A 20,323-nucleotide genomic window follows, 5' to 3' on the forward strand; every position below is an offset into this window, starting at 1 on the left:
TAAGAACTTTAAAAAATAAAAAATAAAAGCTACTTACTGGAATCATCCAATTGGCCAGATCACCAAACTTTGAAACCTGCATCGCTCCTAACATTGTTAAGTCAACATGGCCACTATTAAAAGAAAAATACATATAATTAATATTTGTCACTAAAACAAGCTTCAGGATCTTCATGCCCTTTGTTGGCATATCATATACAGAATCACACCATGTTGGAGTTGGAAAATATGTGTGTGTGTATGTGTGTGTAATCAAATGCTAAATTGTGTTCCTAGTGGAGAAGCTTTCTATTTTTGCTGCAGTGAAGCTCTTCTACCAAGAAGATTATTCTGCAGCTGGAAAAAAGCTTAGATATCATCTAGTCAATCTCTTTGTTTTAAAAATGAGAAAAGTACTAGAGAGGTAAAAATAAATTGCCAAAAGTAAAAATTAATAATAGTGGATTCTGTGTCTCTTTACCAGTAGTACTAGTTAAAATTTAATTCCAAAGATATGTTATTATATTACACATGTATGGAGAAATATTTTAATACTTCTTTAAATGTAAGGTTTTGTAACCAATATTTTCCTGTGGACAAACAAAACAGGTAAGTACACATGGTTAGTTTTTTTCTGGGAGAATCAAGAAAAACACAAAAGACCATAAATAGGAATCTGCTTGAGCATAATCAATTCACATTAAAGAGGCTGAAAAAACTGTTTCATTCCAGTTACAAATATATTTTATGCAATTCATTCTAGAGTTCTTAGATAAAAAGTAACCTGTTAATTATATAGTAAGCTGAACATTTCAACTCCCAATATTCAATCAAAATTATTTCAGAAGCTATTGTTGAACAAATTCATGATAGTTTTACAGTTGTTAAATATGTATTCTGCTTCTCAGTAGTGCTAATATACTTAAGGAGTGACTCAGCTCATTCTACCTCATGTGAAACATGAGGGGTTAGGTTATTACATACCCTCTAATCATTGCAAATGATTCATCACTGGAGAAATACGAAGCTCCTGGAAGAACAGTGACTGTTTCCTTGCCTGAAAAGAAGTAGGTATTAGATTTCCTAATAGAGAAACAGCATTCACATTACCAACAGAGGAGCTACATAATTTTCTCATTTTTTTTCCTCCAAAAGAGTCGATTCTTGGAAAAATCAAAACACTATTGGAATGCATTTTCTGGCAGAGCCTCAGAGTGGGCAGCTAAGGATGTTTAGTGGATGAAACCTGTTATGCCAATTGTCTAATTCAATCAAAAACATGGATGATATGAACAAAAATTTAAATAGAAAAATATATTTTGGGGTGAAATTATTGAGAAAAAGATCTATATAATAATATAGGAAGAGTGGTTTATCTAATTACCTAATATTCACAACTCCATACCCCAGAAGTGTACTGATAAATATTTAACAACTTCAGGGGGCCGGGGGTTGAGGGAGGGAGTGAGGGGAAAGGAAATGTAAGCAGGACTCACTTTTAGGTTAATTTGAATTAACAATTATTAAGCATAAAAAATTTCTTAAGTATTAAAAATATACTTTCTAAAGTATAGAAAAAAATCAACAAAAGAATTATCCAAAAGCTAATTTGTAGCTTGCCGGTTTCCTATGTGCAAATGTTCACGTTATAAATTTAATAATTAGCTAGCTGAGCTGGCTATAGCTCATTCCATTCTACAATTCTTTCCAATAAGACTCACTGATTCCTTTCTTCCACTTTCTGGCTTATCCCACTAAAAACAACTCCAAAAAACTTGACCTTCTAGATAACAGAATTTTTAAAAAAATTGTTTTATTCTCAACTTAAGAAATAAAACAAGCATTTCTATAACATACAATAGGGGGAAAAAAAGGTGATTGTACATGAAAAGACAAATCTATTGTGTGCAATTAACTATTCCTTTTAAATAATAATAAACTGGGTAATTATCTCTCCTCCCTTCCCCACTCCTGGCCAAGAAATAGCTATCAATAGACACAAATATGTATATAGAGATGTAAAACTATTTCAAACTTTCTTATACTTAGTTCTCTTTCTGGATGAAGATAGCATCCTTCTTCAGACTTAAAGGAAAATTACTACAAGAATGGGGCAATACTATCTCAACCTTCTTCATAGGACTTCCACAATTTCTTCAGATTAATATTTGGTGAGACCTATGGAAAATGACTTTTTGTTATGCATATGTCATGCAGAGTTAATATCTTAAACCTTTTCAAGTCATAACATCAAATTTAAGAGTTAAGCAGGGAAATCTGATTTAAAGAAAATTGAGCTGAAATTTAGATACTAATCCAAACTACATAATTATTCTGTGTGTGTTTCTATATTAATTCCTTATCTGTAAAATGAGGCTCAGATAGACTTGCTCCCTAATTAATTTTCCCCTCAGTCCTTTGAACAACTAGACTGGTCCATGCAAAGTGCTTTTGGCAATTCCACAAAACTCATTTAAATATTTATAAGTGCTCCCAAATATAAAAAATGGTATAATTGTTATTATATAACCCTGAAACTAATTATACCCTAGGGGTCTGTTAGTCAACCTGTTAGATTGGGATGAGAGCTTGCACTGAAAACTATCAATAGGATTATCTAAATAACATAAGTTTCCCTTTTTAGCACAAGGTATTCATTATTTTTCCATAACATTTATTTGATGTTCCCTTAACTCGAGGCCTTGCCTTAAGAAACTTCTGTCCAAGGCAGCCACCAACCAGAAGACAAAAAGCAAAAATTCTAAAAAAGATTTTGGAGACAACTTCAAAATATTCAAAACAAACATTTGTAACATGATTTTCTACATTTAGTATTTGTTCCATAAATTAGTCTAAAATTTATATATATTTATATATGTATGTTTAACATATGTAAATCTCATACATAATATACAATTAAATATATTTTATATTTACATATATTAATTATACATCATACATATAACATATATAATTAAATATATTTTAAAGTGCATACATGTATAGTTTGTGTGTATAAATATGTGTGTGTGATATATTTATCAGAGAATTTTAGAACTGGAAAGGATCTTGGAGATTAACTAGTCCAATTTAGCTAGTTTAATGAGTTGAGAGATTACTTAACAAAACTGGTGGTGCTATTGAGTTCCTTCTTAATTTAATGACTTCAAGACAGAAACGCTTACCTCCTGTTGCAAACAAAAGCACCTACTTTTCAAGGAAATATGGATTTTTATTGATTCATGACTGAAACCATAAAAATGGAATCATTCATTTGTAAAGAACTCACTAATATAAATTAATTAAGCCAAAGAGCAAATATTTTCACAGATCAAGAAGCCATTACCAAAGGACACATTTGAATTAAATTGTAGCCTTGGTTAAATGTCATTGCCATGTTTCCTTATACTTCTGGGAGTTGAATTGTATTAAGTTAACTCTAACTACTGAGAATAAGAGTCTGTTTTCCTTCAGAAAAATTCTAAATGCCAAATGTTGGCAGCTGGTCTTCATGGTCATCTGAAAATGTGAGGTAAATGTTTACTGCTTTGGGGGGAAAGGTTAGGTGAGGAAAAATGATTCCCATCCCACATATAGTTTGCAAACTGAATGGGAGTCTCATAAAAATGTATGAATGAAGACACTACCCTCTGCAGAGAAGCCTGGGTAATTTCCTTCTATCACCTTGGGATACAGACTGCTGGTAGATAGAGCCCAATTCTTCTCAGGTTAACCTAAGGTTGGACTAAAATGTAAGGAAGGACCAAAGAAGAAGATATCGTTAGAACTCTCCTGAACTTGAAAGCAGAAGAACCAAATTTGGTGTTAATTTTAAGAAACTTGATAAAATCTCTTTTCTTTTCACCTTTTTCTCTTCCACTCCAAATCCCTCTTCTTACACACACACACACACACACACACACACACACACTCACTCTTATCACAGTTAAAAGCATGTAAGTACTTTGGTAACTGTTGAGGGGAAACTTTTGGTTAATAGACTTTATTACAGTGAATTCTTCCATTAGATGATGAGGCTCCTTAAAAGCAGAAATTGGTCTTTGCTTTTCTTCATATCTTCAACACTTAGCACAATACTGGCACACAACAGCTCTTTAATAAATACTAATTGCCTGATTTTACCTGGGAAAAGAGATCCATGAAACTAGTTTTTCTTACCTCTACACTATCTTCATTTTCTAACATGAGGGGTAGAATATAGCCTAAGAGGCCACTGTTATTAGGTATAAAAAAATCACAAAGGAATAGCCTGAAGAAATCTCACTGTAAGTAATTTTACCTGCATTAATCAGGTCTGCATCAACTTCGTTTTCTAATGGATAAGGACCCTATTAAAAAATATATAATCTCATTAGATAAAAGAGACATTATGCTGAACCATTCATACCGAGAACACTATTATAAATTATCCAGAAGAAATTTCTAATTGATAAACTTAAGAGGAATTATTTCTAAAAGTTTGCTTTCCTTAATTCTATAGGCCCTTTACATGAATATTTATGCATAAATATAGGCAAGAGAAGAAGTTTAGTGGCTTTGTGCTGTGCTTATAGTTATTAAGACCCAGCAAATCCTTCCTATAAAAATAACCATGACTTTAGGTCAATCTTTTAATTTCTACTAATCACAAACAGTTCTCTCAAACTTTAAAATCACACATGGTTGTAATGAGTAATGAAAGGTGTTGGAGAAAGCAATTAGGTTCCCAGTGGTGAATAAAGAGCTCTACAAATATTATCTCATTTAATACTGACAACACTAGGAGTTAGGTACTATTGTCCCAATTTTACAGATGAGAAAACTGAGGCAGACCAAGATTGAATAACTTGCTCAGTCACAAAGCTAATAAATTTCTAAGGTCTCATTTGAACTCAACTCTTTCTGATTCAATGTCTACTACTCTATCAACTGTACCTTACTGACTCTTATTAATACATATTGACTTTTATTAATATATAATTATTATTGACTTACTATTGACTCTTACTAATATAATTCTTATTGATTTGTTATTGAATCTTATTGACTCTTATTAATACATATATAATTCTTATTGACTTTTGACTCTAAATATATAATTTTATTAACTTATTGACTCTTAGTGACACCTATTAATACATAATTATTGACCTATTATTGATTCTTATTAATATAAATTTTTTTGACTTACTAATATATAATTCTTAAAAAGTTGATTATACTTTTCTAGCCCAAAGAGTACTAGAAAAAATGTGGAGTGGAATCTCTGAGGCAGAAAGAGTAATTGGCATAGTTACATAGTACAATGAATGGAGAGAGGCCTGAAGTCAAGAAAATTTATCTCTCCAAGTACTTTAGTTGTATGACCCTAGCCAAGTCACTTAACATTGTTTGCCTCAGTTTCCTCATCTTTAAATTAGCTGGAGAAGGAAATGGCAAACTACTTTAGTATCTTTGCCAAAGAAAACCACAAACATGGTGAAATGGTTGAATATACAAAAATGACAATCAGACAATATTAGCTTGTTATCCTGGGTAAGTCACTTCACCTCTATTTATCTCAATTTCCCCATCTGTGAAATGAGTATAATTAACAGCATTTATCTCTCAACGTGGTTGAGAAGATCAATTGAAATGATATTTGCAAACCACTAAGCACAGTGCCTGCTACAAAACACATGTTATGAAACACGGATATTATTAATGCTAAAAAGCAAACAGAATTCTTGTTGCTGCTGCTGTTCAATGGCATCTGACTGATTCTATTTAGGGTTTTCTTGGCAGAGATACTGCAGTGGTTGTCCATTTCCTTCTCCAGTTTATTTAAAGATGAAGAAACTGAGGCAATCAGAGATTAAATGGCTTTCCCAGGTTCTGAAATATCTGACAAAATATCTGAGGCTGTATTTGAACTCAGGAAGAAGAATCTTCTTGACTTCAGACCAAGCACATTATGTCACCTAGCTGCTGCATTACAGTACCATCAGTAGTAGAGGTCATTATGATGATTCAGTTTTGAAGAAAAAAGTAAATTATGTTTCTTAGACTTAGACTGTGTAAATTGGTAGGAAAGCATATGATAAAATATGTTCTAGAAAAAAAATCCATCAAAAAATGACATAATGTTTTTTTAATGGTACCTACAGGCTATGTTTCAGTTATTTGCAAAATTGACTTATGCTGAACAGCCCCATTCCTAATGACAATGAAGTAATGGAATGCTATTATATATCTTACCAAACCCAGGACTCCATTTTCACTCTGTAGATGAACAGTAATGTCAGGACTGATGAAGTTGCTGGCCAGAAGAGGGATTCCTATACCCAAATTAGCTGAAAAAAACTTGTCAAGGTCCAGTTTGGAATTGAAAAAAGGCAATTATTTCACAAAATTTTCACTTGCATGGGAATGAATGGCAGTGTCCCATAAAGAGCATAATAATTGCATTTTTTTTTAATTATCCTTAGGGGACTGTCTTGTGAAAAATTGAGGTTACCTATAGTTTTCCTTCTAGCAAAAATTTAGCTAATGTAGTTGCTCAAGGAAGCAGATCAGAGGCTTCATGGCCCTTGTAAGGAACTCGTTTTTGTCATCTGTTTCCATTTTCATTAAGAGGTTCACACACTTTTCCCTGAAATAAAAAAAATCCGTAAAAACTTTCAATATTTATAATTCCTCATCAAAAAAAGAAGATTTAACTCTCTAGGCAAGGACTATTAAAAGTTAATGAACCAGCTTCTCTGGTACCTATATTTCTCTTTAGAAGATTTTTTGGACACATTTAATTCATTAGTAGTAGTATCTTCAAAAATTCTTAAGGAAAAAAAAAAAAGACTTAAGTCTCAGCAAATGCAACTAGGGTAAAATTTAAAGAACTTTCTTTGAGAGACACATCTGTCTCTATTTGCTCTTCAGGCATCTTCAGTCTTGTCTGGCTCTTCAGGACCCCATTTGGGGTTTCCTTGGCAGAGATACTGGCACAGTTTGCCAATTCTCCAGTTCATTTTACAAATGAGGAAGCTCAGGCAAAGAGCATTAAGTGTTTTGCCAAGAGTCATGGCTAGTGAATGGTTAAGGCTAAATTGTGACTTAGGAAGATGAGCCTCTTTGACTCCAGAGCTATTGCAGTATCCACTGTGCCATCAAGTTGTCCTTTTACCTCTCTAGAAAAAGCACTGAAAACATTTTTAAAAAGATGTTCAGAGACCATCAGACACCGGAAGAAAAGGAGCCTTTTTACAACAAAGGTGTCAAACTCAAATAAAGCAAATACCACTAAGAAAACCACATTTTTTACTTGATCTATTTTCCATTATATTTTTATTGATTTTGTTAAATATGTACCAATCACCAAAAGTGTTAGTGTGTGCTTTGCAATATGCATAGCAAAGGGTTAGCTACGATTTGAAAATCTACTCAGGGGAAATATACTCACATATCTTTTAACAATAAGTATTTTGTGGGGGTGGAACCAAGATGGTGGAAAGGACACATGCTTCATTCTGAGCTCCTCTACAACCCTCAATACTGATTACAAAATTCAGCCTCTGAAATAGCACTTGACTAGGAGAATCCACAAATATTGGGAGTACAACAAATTACCAGCAGAAGATAATTTGGAAGATTGCCAGAAAATGTCTGTCTTGATTGGGCAAGAGGAGGACACTGCAGGTGGGGAGATAGAACATGGAGGCCAGTCCACACTGAGCAGAGGGGAATGGGATGCGGTTTCCACTGGAGGAGAATTTGCGGGGAAGGCTCTACCAAAGTGTTGGCTGCTCTGCTTTGATTGCAAAGCAATAGATCAGCAGAGAAGTTATACAAAGGCAAAAGGTAGAGTGTACCCTAAAATGCCAGAGTTAACAGGACCTGGCCACACCCACCCAACGCTGGGTGTGACTCAGCATGAACACAGCACAGTTGCTCTTCGCAGCAGAGCTGCTCTTCTGAGCCTATTCACAGCCTGTTCACAGGGCAATCACTGTCCATCCTGGAACATCTACATGTTCTATAGAGGAAGCTTGGACCTCTTTGCCCTAAAGACAGAACCCAAGGATATTTTAAAAATGAGTAAAAAAGCAAAGCGAGCTCTAACTATATACTGAAAGGGAACAGATTTCCAACAGACTAATAGCAGACAGTCTCCAGACAAAACTCCAAAAGGGGATATAACCTAGTCCCCACCACACAAGGCTCTCATAGAAGAAATTTTAAAAGATCTTAAAAGAGAGCTAGAAGGAGAATGGGGAAAGGAAAGGGAAGCTCTGCAACAGAGTATGGAAAAGGCATATAACTCATTAAAAGAAAGATTTGAAAAAGAAAGCAACTCCCTGAAATGTGAAATAGAAAAGATAAAGAACTCCCAGGAAGGCAGGATTTGTGAATTGGAAAAAGAAAATAACTCATTATGAAATGGAAAAAATTGCATAGAACAAAAGAATTCATTTAAAAACTCAAATAAACATATACAAAAAGAAATTTTAAAAAAGTAAATGAAGAAAATAACATTAAAAATCAGAACTGAAGAAATGGAAATGAATGATTCAATGAAACATCAAGAACCAGTCAAGCAAAACCAAAAAAAAAAAAAAAAAAAAAAATGGGAAAAAAATGTTAAATATCTACTTGGAAAAAAAACAGAGCTGGAAAATAGATCTAGGAGAGATAATCTAAGGATCATTGGGCTCCCTGAAAATCATGATGAAAAAAGAGCCTAGACACTATTTTTCAGGAAATCATAAAAGAGAACTGCCCAGATGTTATAGAATCAGAAGGTAAAATAGCCATTGAAAGGATTCAATGAACACCTTCTAAAAGAGACCCCAATATAAAAATTCCAAGGAATATGGTGACTAAATTTCAGAACTATTAGACTAACGAAAAACTATTGCAATAAGCCAGAAAAAAAACAATTCAAATACCAAGGAGACACAATAAGGATCACTCAGGATCTAGCAGTTTCCACATTAAAGGATCAAAGGGCCTGGAATCTGATCCGCTGAAAAGCAAAGGAACTTGGAATACAGCCAAGAATAAACTACCCAGTTAAGCTGAACATTTTCTTTCAAGGAAGAAGATGAACATTCAGTGAAACAGGTTAATTCCATTTGTTTCTAAATGAAAAAAACCAAAGCTAAAAAAAATTTGATTTCCAATTGTAGATCAGAATCCATAAAAAGATAAAAAGAACTCTTGAGAACTATATTTCTATTACAGCCATACATAAAGAGAATATGTATAATTTTATTTTACTGTTATAATATAAAAAAAGGAATTAGAAGTGGAAAGGAGATTGTATCAGAAAAGGTAAAAGTGGAGGTAAAAAGAGGGAAAGTACATCTCACAAAGAGGCAAAGGAAACCTATCATATCTCAGGGAATTAAGGAAGGGGGGGGAGAGACACTGTGTGAATCTTACTCTCACCACATTTGGCTCAAAAAGAAAATATTAGATATATCTGGTTTACAGAGAAACTTCTCTCACCTTATTGAAAAGTGTGAGAGAAAAAGGGTAAAGGAGGGAATTTAGAAATATAACATATATAATAGTGGGAGATCTCAACCCTGCACTCTCAGAACTAGATAAATCAAACCACAAAACAAAGAAGACAGAAGTTAAGTAGGTAAATAGAATATTAGAAAAGTAAGGTATGATAGCTCTTTGGAGAAAACTGAATGGAGACAGAAAGGAGTACATTTTCTTCTCAGAAGTTCATAGAATCTATACAAAAACTGACCATATATTAGGACATAAAGACCTCAACATTAAATGCAGAAAGGTAGAAATAGTAAATGCATTCTTTTCAGATCATGATGCAATAAAAACTACATTCAACAAAAAGCCACGGAAAGTAGATCAAAAAGTAATTGGAAACTAAATAATCTCATCCTAAAGAATGAATGGGTAAAACAGAAAATTATAGACACAATGAATAATTCCACCCAAAAGGATGACAACAATGAGACAACATACCAAAATTTGTGGGATAAACCAAAGCAGTAATAAAGGGAAATTTTATATCTCTAGAGGCTTACTTGCATAAAATAGAGAAAGAGAAGATCAATGAATTGGGCTTTCAACTTTTAAAAAGCTAGAAAAATAGCAAATCAAAAACCCTCAATCAACTACTAAACTTGAAATTCTAAAATTAAAAGGAGAAATTAATAAAACTGTAAGTAAAAAAAAAACTATTGAATTAATAAAAAAAACTAAAGAGTTGGTTTTATGAAAAAACTAACAAAATAGATAAATCTTTGGTAAATTTGATTAGGAAAAGGAAAGAGGAAAATCAAATAGTCTTAAAATGAAAAGGAAAAACTCGCCACTAATGAAGAAGAAATTAGAGAAATAATTAGGAGTTACTTTGCCTAACTATATGCCAATAAATTCAATAACCTAAGTGAAATGGATGACTACCTTCAAAAATATAGGTTGCCCAGATTAATAGACGAAGAAGTAAATTGCTTAAATAGCCCCATATTAGAAAAAGAAATAGAAGAAGCTTTTAATCAGCTCCTAAGAAAAAATCCCCAGGACCAGATGGATTTACATGTGAATTCTACCAAACATTTAAACAACAATTAACTCCAATGTTATATAAACTATTTGAAAAAATAGGACATGAAAGACTCCTACCAAATTCCTTTTATGACACAGACATGGTACTGGTACCTAAACCAGGTAGGATGAAAACAGAGAAAGAAAATTATAGACCAACTTCCTTAATGAATATTGATGCAAAAATGTTAAATAAAATATTAGCAAAAAGATTACAGATAATCATGCCCAGGATAATATACTATAACCAAGTAGGATTTATACCAGGAATGCAGGGCTGGTTCAATATTAGGAAAACTATTAGCATAATTGACTATATCAATAACCAAATTAACAAAAACCATATGATCATCTCAATAGATGCAGAAAAAGCATTTGATAAAATCCAACATCCATTCCTAATAAAAACACTTGAGAGTATAGGAATAAATGGACTTTTCCTTAAAATAGTCAGGAGCATATATTTAAAACCATCAGTAAGCATCATATGAGATGGGGATAAGCTGGAACCATTCCCAATAAGATCAGGAATGCAACAAGTTTGCCCACTATCAACATTGCTATTCATTGTATTGAATATACAATAATACAATATTGTATTACAAATGCTAGCTTCGACAATAAGAGATGAGAAAGAGATTAAAGGAATTAAAATAGGTAATGAGAAAACCAAATTATCACTCTTTACAGATGCTATGATGGTATACTTAGAGAACACCAGAGATTCTACTAAAAAGCTATTAGAAATAATCCACAACTTTAGCAAAATTGCAGGATACAAAATAAATCTCCATAAATCATCAGCATTCTTCTATATCACTAACAAAATCCAATAGCAAGAGATACAAAGAGAAATTCCATTTAAAATAACTGTTGATAGTATAAAATATTTGGGAATCCATTTGCAAAGGGAAAGTCAGGAACTATATGCGCAAAACTACAAAACACTTTTCACACAAATAAAGACAGATCCAACCAATTGGAAAAATATTAAGTGCTCTTGGATAGGTCAAGCGAATATAATAAAGATGAAAACACTACCTAAACTAATCTATTTACTTAGTGCTATATCAATCAAACGCCCAAGAAACTATTTTAATGACCTAAAAAAAAAAAAATAACAACATTCATATGGAAGAACAAAAGGTCTAGAATTTGAAGGGAATTAATGAAAAAAAAAAAAATCAAATGAAAGTGGCCTAGCTATACCAGATTTAAAACTATATTATAAAGCAGTGGTCATCAAAACCATTTAGTATTGGATAAGAAATAGAGAAGCTAATCAGTGGAATACAGTAGGTTCACAGGACAAAATAGGCAATAACTATAATAATCTAGTGTTTATCAAACCCAAAGACCCTAGCCTTTGGGATAAGAATTCACTGACAAAAACTGCTGGGAAAATTGGAAATTAGTATGGCAGAAATTAGGCATTGACTTACACTTAACACTGTACACCAAGATAAGGTCAAAATGGGTTCATGACCTAGGCATAAAGAATGAAATTATAAATAAATTAGAAGAATATAGGATAGTTTACCTCTCAGACTTGTGGAGGAGGAAGGAATTTGTGACCAAAGAAGAACTAGAGATCATTATTAATCACAAAATAGAAAATTTTGATTATATCAAGTTAAAAAGCTTTTGTACAAACAAAACTAATGCAGACAAGATTAGAAGGGAAGCAATAAACTGGGAAAATATTTTTACAGTCAAAAGCTCTGATAAAGGTCTCATTTCCAAAATATATAGAGAATTGACTCTAATGTATAAGAAATCAAGCTATTCTCCAATTGATAAATGGTCAAAGGACATGAACAATTTTCAGATGAAGAAATTGAAACTATTTCTAGTTATATGAAAGAGTGTTCCAAATCATTATTGATCAGAGAAATGCAAATTAAGAACTCTAGGATACCACTACACATCTCTCAGATTGGCTAAGATGACAGGAAAAGATAATGCGGAATGTTGGAGGGGATGTGGGAAAACTCACACATCAGTGTATACACTGATGCATTGTTGGTGGAATTGTGAATACATCCAACCATTCTGGAGAGCAGTTTGGAACTATGCTCAAAAAGTTATCAAAGTGTGCATACCCTTTGATCCAGCAGTGTTACTACTGGGCTTATATCCCAAAGAGATATTAAAGAAGGGAAAGGGACCTGTATGTGTAAGAATGTTTGTGACAGTCCTCTTTATAGTGGCCAGAAACTGGAAACTGATATGGATGCCCATCAATTGAAAAATGGCTGAATAGGTTATGGTATGTGAATGTTATGGAATATTATTGTTCTGTAAGAAATGACCAACAGGATGATTTCAGAGAGGCCTGGAGAGACTTGCATGAACTAATGGTAAGTAAGTAGAACCAGGAGATCATTATACCATTATACACTTCAACAACAATACTATATGATGATCAATTCTAATGAATGTGGCTCTCTTCAACAATGAGAGGATCCAAATAGTTTCAATAGAACAGTAATGAAGAGGACGTTTATACCCAGAGAAAGAACTATATAGGAAATGAGTGTGGACCACAACATAGCATTTCTACTCCTTCTGTTATTATCCACTTGCATTTTTGTTTTCCTTCTCAGGTTATTATTACCTTATTTCTAAATCCAATTTTTTTTGTGTGTGCAGCAAAATAACTGTATAAATATGTATACGTATATTGCATTTAACATATACGTTAACATATTTAACATGTATTGGTCTACCTCCCATCTAGGGGAGGACCCATCCTGTGTCTAGGGTGGGGGGAAAGAGGAGAAAAGTTGGAACAAAAGGTTTTTCAAAGGTCAGTGCTGAAAATTACCCATGCATATGTCTTATAAATAAAAAGTTATAATAAACTAAGTATTTTGCAATGATTTGGGAGTAAGACCTACCTGACTGCAAAATGATACTAATAATGATCAATCATTTCACACAGGGAAGCAAATATACAGGAGGTGGGTATGGGAGGAAGGCACAATGGTCCACCTAGCACAATCCAACCTCAGGCACTTACTAGCTGTGTAACCCTGGGCATCACTTAATCCAGTTTGCCACAGTTTCCTCATCTGTAAATTGAACTGAACAAGTAAATGGCAAATTGTTTTGCCAAGAAAACTCCAAAAAGAGTCACAAAGAGTAAGACACAATAGAAAATCCCTGAAATGTATCTTTCGTAGGGTTAGATATTTTGTGACATCTTCCTAATAGACTCCAAGATCCATGAGGAGAAATGTATTTAATCTAAAGCATATTTTACCCTAGCACTTAGCTTAGTGAGCTCCATACATGGGGCATGTATAGTATAAGTGGATCATGCATTAATGGCAGGAAGAAAAATCATATCTACTTTAACAAATAGGAGATGAAAATTTAGAAAATACCTGAAAAGGTAGATATTGGAATAGATTACCTCCTAAAGACTCAAGAATTCTATGAGGTGGTGAGCCTGTCTACTTTGTTCAGCTATATGACATGATCATAAATTTTGCACTGGAAAGAATCTTTAATAAGTAATATTTAATTTTAACCTTTAATAAAGTCTACCTATTTAAACTCATTTTACAAAAATAGGAAAGTTGAAGCTTAAAAGTATTTGCCAAACAGCAGAACCAACATTTAAATCTTTTAACTCAAAACCCTTTATTCTTTCTACCATTCCTATATGACCTTCTCATCCTTGCACAATTTATTCTGGTTTTATTTTTATATCATTTTAAAATTATAATATTTTTCACAGTGAATCCAAATGGCTCAACAAATTCTACAATTCATATTAACTTCATCACGAACAGTATAACCCTGCAAAAATTTATGATACAACTTGTAATGAGAACATGTCTTATTGAAATATGAGCCCTATTCTACTTTGTTTTTATTCTATTATTTGTCCTGTACTTTACCTCTATTCAGTCAAACAAACACTAAGGTGAGAACCAAAAAGTAAAAAGTCCATGTATTTTCTATTTAAACAAACTAGTTATTGTAGGAGGATCATTTATATCTTCTGGGTTATGAATGTCTTCCATGGGCAGCAGGGTTACAGAGAATATTGAGTACCCAGATGCTATTGTTGCCTTCTAATTAGGGTTATTACACAATCAGTTCTCAATTATCTATGGCAAATCATTTAGACTCCCAACAGCTGGGGCTTCAGAAAAGGCACAAGCTGTTTACAGCTCCAGAAGCCCCCCCCACTCCGGCTCCAGTGTTGATTTTGATTGGAGGTGGAGAAAGTTTTAATGATAGTAAAGCTCAGGAATAAAAGAAAATGTGTAGAGAGGAGGCAAAGGGACACTCTCCATAAACAAGAACACAACCTAAATGTTCACAGCTCCTAACAGAAAAGAGAAAGGCTAGAGAAATTTACCCAACTTGTATAACTTTAATAATTAAGATTTCATATAACTTTTAAAAAAAATTTTTCCTTCCCTTCCCCTATATATTTAATAGTAATGCCAAGGGGTGCATAATAGATTTGTAGTTTTGTGTGCAATCATCTTTTTTCCTACTATATTATGAACCTGCTTGTTTTATTTCATAAATTAAAAATTAACTATTTTTAAAGAGTGGGCATCAAAGAGCTCATATCATTTGTCACTATTGCTCTTCTGTTTTTCTGCATTTTAAATATCTCTCTCCTCATGAAACACATAAATTTAAAAACAAAACTGCTATCTTTATATTTGGTTCATTCATTTATTTCTCTGTTCTTGTGTGCATGTTTTTAAATAACATTTTATTTATTGCCTATTGCTTCTTCACTTCTTCCCATATTTATAAATGATTATACAATAAGAAAATAAAGTTTTTATTTGCCTTGTAAAATAGTTTAAGAACTTTTAACAGTTAAATTTTCAGTAAAAGCTTTGTTATTTGTTGAAACAATTGCCAATTTTGATAATGCTCAATACAGTCTTATTGATACCTATTTAACAGACTTTGGCGTCATACTTTGAGAAAATTGAAGCTATGTCTGTCAAGATCTCCACAAAGCTTCCAGTCTAATCCACAAACTCCATCATCCCTAAATCCTCACTTTGCCTCACCCCACATAACCAATCAGCTGTTAAGACTTATGAATTTCATTTCCACAACATCTCTCTTATCTGTCCTCCCTATTCAAAGAAACACCACTATATTTCAAAACCTTCATTCTTTCCTGGACTACTTCCTGCACTTATTTGGTTTCCTTAATTTATCTCTACACTTTCTGTCCCATTCCTTTTTTCCAAACTGTCCTTCAGTCATCTATCAAAGTTATTTCATATCACATCAATCCCCTGTTCAATAAACTACAATGGTTCTCTTTGTACTCTGCAAACCTTAAAACACCACAAAAATGCTACTTATTATTAGTTCTCAGCCTTCCTTAGACATGATCCCCATTCATATCCTAACCACTTCAGTTAAAAATGAACTTGTCATTTTTCCTCACATACACAAATATTCCATCTCCCACCTCAATATTTTTTCACTGGCTATCTATCACATCTGAAATCTATTCTCTCAAGTTTGCCTTAGAAACCTGGTTTTCTTTAAAGCTCAGGACAAGTACCTTCTGTGTGACAACTTTCTACATCTGCTACTTACTTCCCACCACAAAAACAAAATAGAAAAGCTTAAATTAATTTTTATTTTCTTAACTATATGTATATTGTCTCTCCCAATAGACTGTAAGCTCCCTGAGGACAGGGACTATTTTGTTCTTAAGAATTCATATCCCCATTGTCTAATGCAGTGACTAAAACATAGTAGATTCTTAATAATTGTCTGATATTTGATTGAGAGAGTTTGAAGCAACAGTACTTAGATTGCTAGATTCAGGTGATCTGGGTTTGAAATCCTGCTTCAGACTCTTCCTAGTGACCACAAGCAAGTCACTTCCCAGATATTCAGATTCACAGGAAGACAGATCAGAACTGGAACTGTCTCAGTCACTAAGAAGCTAAATGACTGCCCTGTGGTCACACAGCTAATATGTTAAAGGAATAACTGAATCCACAGATCACTATAAGAGAAAAATCCTATAACTGAAGCTACAAAATATGTGCTTGTTAAAATTCCTAATTGCAAATAAACAAGCTATTTGCGAGTATCCAGGAGAATGATCTTCTATTCTGAAGAAAGGACAATTTAAATAACACAGCATTATTCATCACTCATGAAAAATGAAATAAAAAAATGAGAAGAACATATTTCAAAAAGCAAAAGCATGCAAGCTATGACACAAAGCAATGTATACTCTAAAATTAAGCCTTGATATCAATTTGAAAATAGGGGTCTTTATCAAAAGAAAGCTATCTGAGACATTCTTGCCCTGGAAAACCAGAAGTGAATAAAAATTAGGCTTGCAAGCATGCCAAACAACAAAAATATAAATAAGTACAATTATTGAGGGGGAAAAAAAAAAATCAATGAAATCAATTTTCTCATCTTTGTAAAAAAGAGGACTTTGAGGAATAAAAGAAAAGAACAAAGAAGGATCACCAAGATACAAGAAGGACCAAAGTGGGGGCAACTATATGATGCATTATATAGAGCACCAGCCCTGAAGTCAGGAGGACCTAAGTTTAAATTTGGCCTCAGACACATAACACTTCCTGGCTGTGTGACCCTGGCAAGTCACTTGACCCTAATTGCCTCAGGGAAAAAAAGGACCAAAGGGTCAGATTTTAAAATTCCAGAGAAAGGAAAGAGGAAGAATTGAACTAATTTTTTCACAAATTAGATCCCATGATTCCCTATCAGTGTATTAACACCATTCATCTGAGGGATAGCACAATGGGGAAATGCAAAAAATGGGGAGAGTGGATATAAAAGAGGGAAGAATAGTGATTTACTCCTACCTAGCATATGGATGAAGAGGGATGGGTCTATTCCCTTATCAAGAGTTAGGGCTAAGAAAGAACAAGATAAAAGTAATAAAGAGAAGAGAATGGGAATGTGAGGGGTAGAAAAAGGTTCTCTACCTGCAAAGGAAAAAAAAAATCATTTGATGTATACAAGAAGTATCTAAAATACAAATATATACAGAATAGTATATTCCACTTCCACAGAATAGTGGAAGTTGTCTAGTAAAACACTGAGCCATCACATTAAAATAAAGACTTTTCTCTTTTCACAGTGGGCAACCAAACCAAGTGGCTATATTTTTTATTTCATAATTCCCAATAACTAAAGGATACCATACATGCCATCTTCAAATTCCAGGGCTGCTCGCTTGATGATCCTTTCTCTTACATTATCACCAGGCTTGGATTTAGCTTTCCCACCATCCTTCTTTCGAACTGACAGACGCTTTAAAAACAAGAAGTTAAGCTTTACACCATTATTATTACATCTTACATTTTATCATTGATAACAGATAATATTTTAACGAATGAAAAAAGATGACACTATAATCTCAGAATTAGAGTTGACATTATAATCTCTGAATAGCCTTTAATTCAATTTAAACTAACATTCATTCATTAAGTACCTATTATGTATAAAAATGTAACACCAGTGGTTAGAGTACCAGGCCATAAGTCAAAAAGACTCATCTTGACTTGAGTTCAAATGTGGGATACTTACTAGCTGTGTGACCCTGGGCAAATTTAAGTTTAGTTCCTCATCTATAAAATGAACTGGAGAAAGAAATGTCAAACTACTCTAGTATCTCTGCCAAGAAAACCCCAATCAGGTCATGAAGAGTCAGATACAACTGTAAAAAGACTGAACAATATGTGCAAAACATTGCAGTAAGGAGGGATTAAAAAGATAAAAATGAACTAGGAAGTACCTGCAAGGAGCTTTTACTCTATTGGGAACATAGAACACATGCACAAAGAATATATAAAATTCAACATAATTTGAAAGGGGATAGTGGTTGTCTAAAGGATTCATGCATAATGGCAGAGGAAATATACTTTGAAAGAATTAGAAGTCATATTGGGTGCAGACAAAGTCAATCAAAGGGAAAAAATATGTATCATATATATAAAAAGAGAGAGAGAGAGAGAGAGAGAGGAAGATAGTTTCATTTCCTTCTTTAGAAAGTATTTCCTTTTGATTTTATTATTTTGATGACCATTACTGCTATTATTTAAACACGTCTGATATGATTCTTCCTTATATATTGTGAGGGAATTAAATAGCATAACTAGGAATGAGGTCACTTTGGTTGTCCCTATCCCTAGGGCAGCTCACCAAGAGCTAGAGCTAAGGCTCTTTTCCTGTACTCCCTACAAACAGGACTCAAACCACTCCATGGGAATTAGCTCCTGCCTTATAAGAACTATTTTTAAAAACCCAGCAAATGAAACAAAGTGCAAATCCATAAACTCTTAATTAAGTGCCCATCCTGTGGAAGGCACTGTGCTAGATGTTGAGTATACAAAAATAAAATAAGTCCCTATCCTCAAGGCTTTTTAGAGTCTACTGTTTAAACTTCTCTGTGTGCCTTTAACTGCTATTAACCTATCCTTTTTCTCCAATCCTTGATGATTCTTGGCCGGTACCTTTCCTGCGGCCTCTCTGGTTCCCTGACCCTCTGCAGCCCTAGTGAATCCTGACCAAATAGGAAGCCAATAGCTGTGTTTGCTTCCCAGACTCATCTTCTCATCTAGCCTTAGTCAAGGACAGAATTCTTCCAGTTTGGGATGCTCATCATGGACTCAGAGAAATTATTTTTAAGAAGAAGCAAATGGAAAAAGTGTAAGCCCAATAATCATGGCCATAAATATAAACAATCCAAAAAAAGTGTGGTGGAAAAGGTAGCTTGAGATGCTTGTTATGGATTTGGAGAAACAAACAGATGGATGGGGACACACACACACACACACACACACACACACACCTGCTGCTGCTGAACAGAGATGGATTTCTCTTTGCTTCTAAGCAAAGGTGACTGAATTCTGGTAGAAAGGTTAGGGAATGGAGGGAAGGGGGGAATGGATGATGTCCTGATCTGCAGATGGCCAGGAAACAGAACAAAGCTATGGACTTCCCTTATCTGAGAACCAATGAACCTGTATCAATCATTATAAATTTCCCCAATGCTAGAAAACAGGCACTGAAGGCCAGAGCACTTCACAATGGCTTGCCTACTTTACAAGGTTCTTGTGCAAAGAGTATTTCATGAGCACTATATCAATGCAACTTGTTTTTACATACATAGCTTCACAAATCCAGATAAGAAACTACATGATCAGTGAATTCTTATATCAGAACTGTTCTCTCTTTTGCAGGGGTCCTTAACTTAAGGTCTTAAAATATACTTTAAAATCAGGATTTTGAAAATATATTTTTGATAATTGTATTCAATGTGATTGGTTTCTTTTGTAATCCTATGTATTATTTTCTTATTTGCCAAATGTTATTCTGAGAAAAGATCCTCCACAGGCTTCACCCGCTGCACAAAATGTCCTCCCTTGACACACACTATTTTTGAGAACCGCTTTTAGAGGTATATTAAAGTTTCTGATGTGATGAGACAGAGCTCAGGCACATAGAGAACCCTGAATCTTAGACCTGAGGAGTACACCCTCATCAAACTCCATAGGACATGTATACACAGCTCATGTCCCCCAAAATAAGGTATTCTGGCTACCTCCCTCTCTCAATGCCTTGTAACCAGTTGAGTAAGACAAACATGTTGAGTTGATTACCTCAATTCTTTTTTCATAATTTTTTCCTTTTATAAGGCGATGAACATAAATCTTAGGAATATGAATATCTTCTGGAGCAAACGACCCAATATCCACAATTTCTTCAACCTAGACAAGAGAAAACGTAATCA

The 20,323-nt window shown here is 33.7% G+C and overlaps 1 protein-coding gene across 1 annotated transcript in view; it reads right to left on the reverse strand.

The window, feature by feature from the left end:
* Positions 1–20,323, reverse strand: part of OXCT1 (3-oxoacid CoA-transferase 1) — a 180,542-nt gene that overhangs the window by 77,389 nt on the left and 82,830 nt on the right. The window contains exons 8-13 of the mRNA XM_031964557.1: positions 20,193–20,300; positions 17,730–17,841; positions 6,217–6,311; positions 4,280–4,328; positions 964–1,036; positions 38–113 (exon numbers count right to left, since the gene is read on the reverse strand). Coding sequence (XP_031820417.1) covers positions 38–113; positions 964–1,036; positions 4,280–4,328; positions 6,217–6,311; positions 17,730–17,841; positions 20,193–20,300 — 513 coding nt within the window. The remainder of the gene's footprint in view (positions 1–37; positions 114–963; positions 1,037–4,279; positions 4,329–6,216; positions 6,312–17,729; positions 17,842–20,192; positions 20,301–20,323) is intronic.

The sequence above is a fragment of the Sarcophilus harrisii genome, chromosome 1 (assembly GCF_902635505.1).
Source record: "Sarcophilus harrisii chromosome 1, mSarHar1.11, whole genome shotgun sequence".
NCBI lineage: Eukaryota > Metazoa > Chordata > Mammalia > Dasyuromorphia > Dasyuridae > Sarcophilus > Sarcophilus harrisii.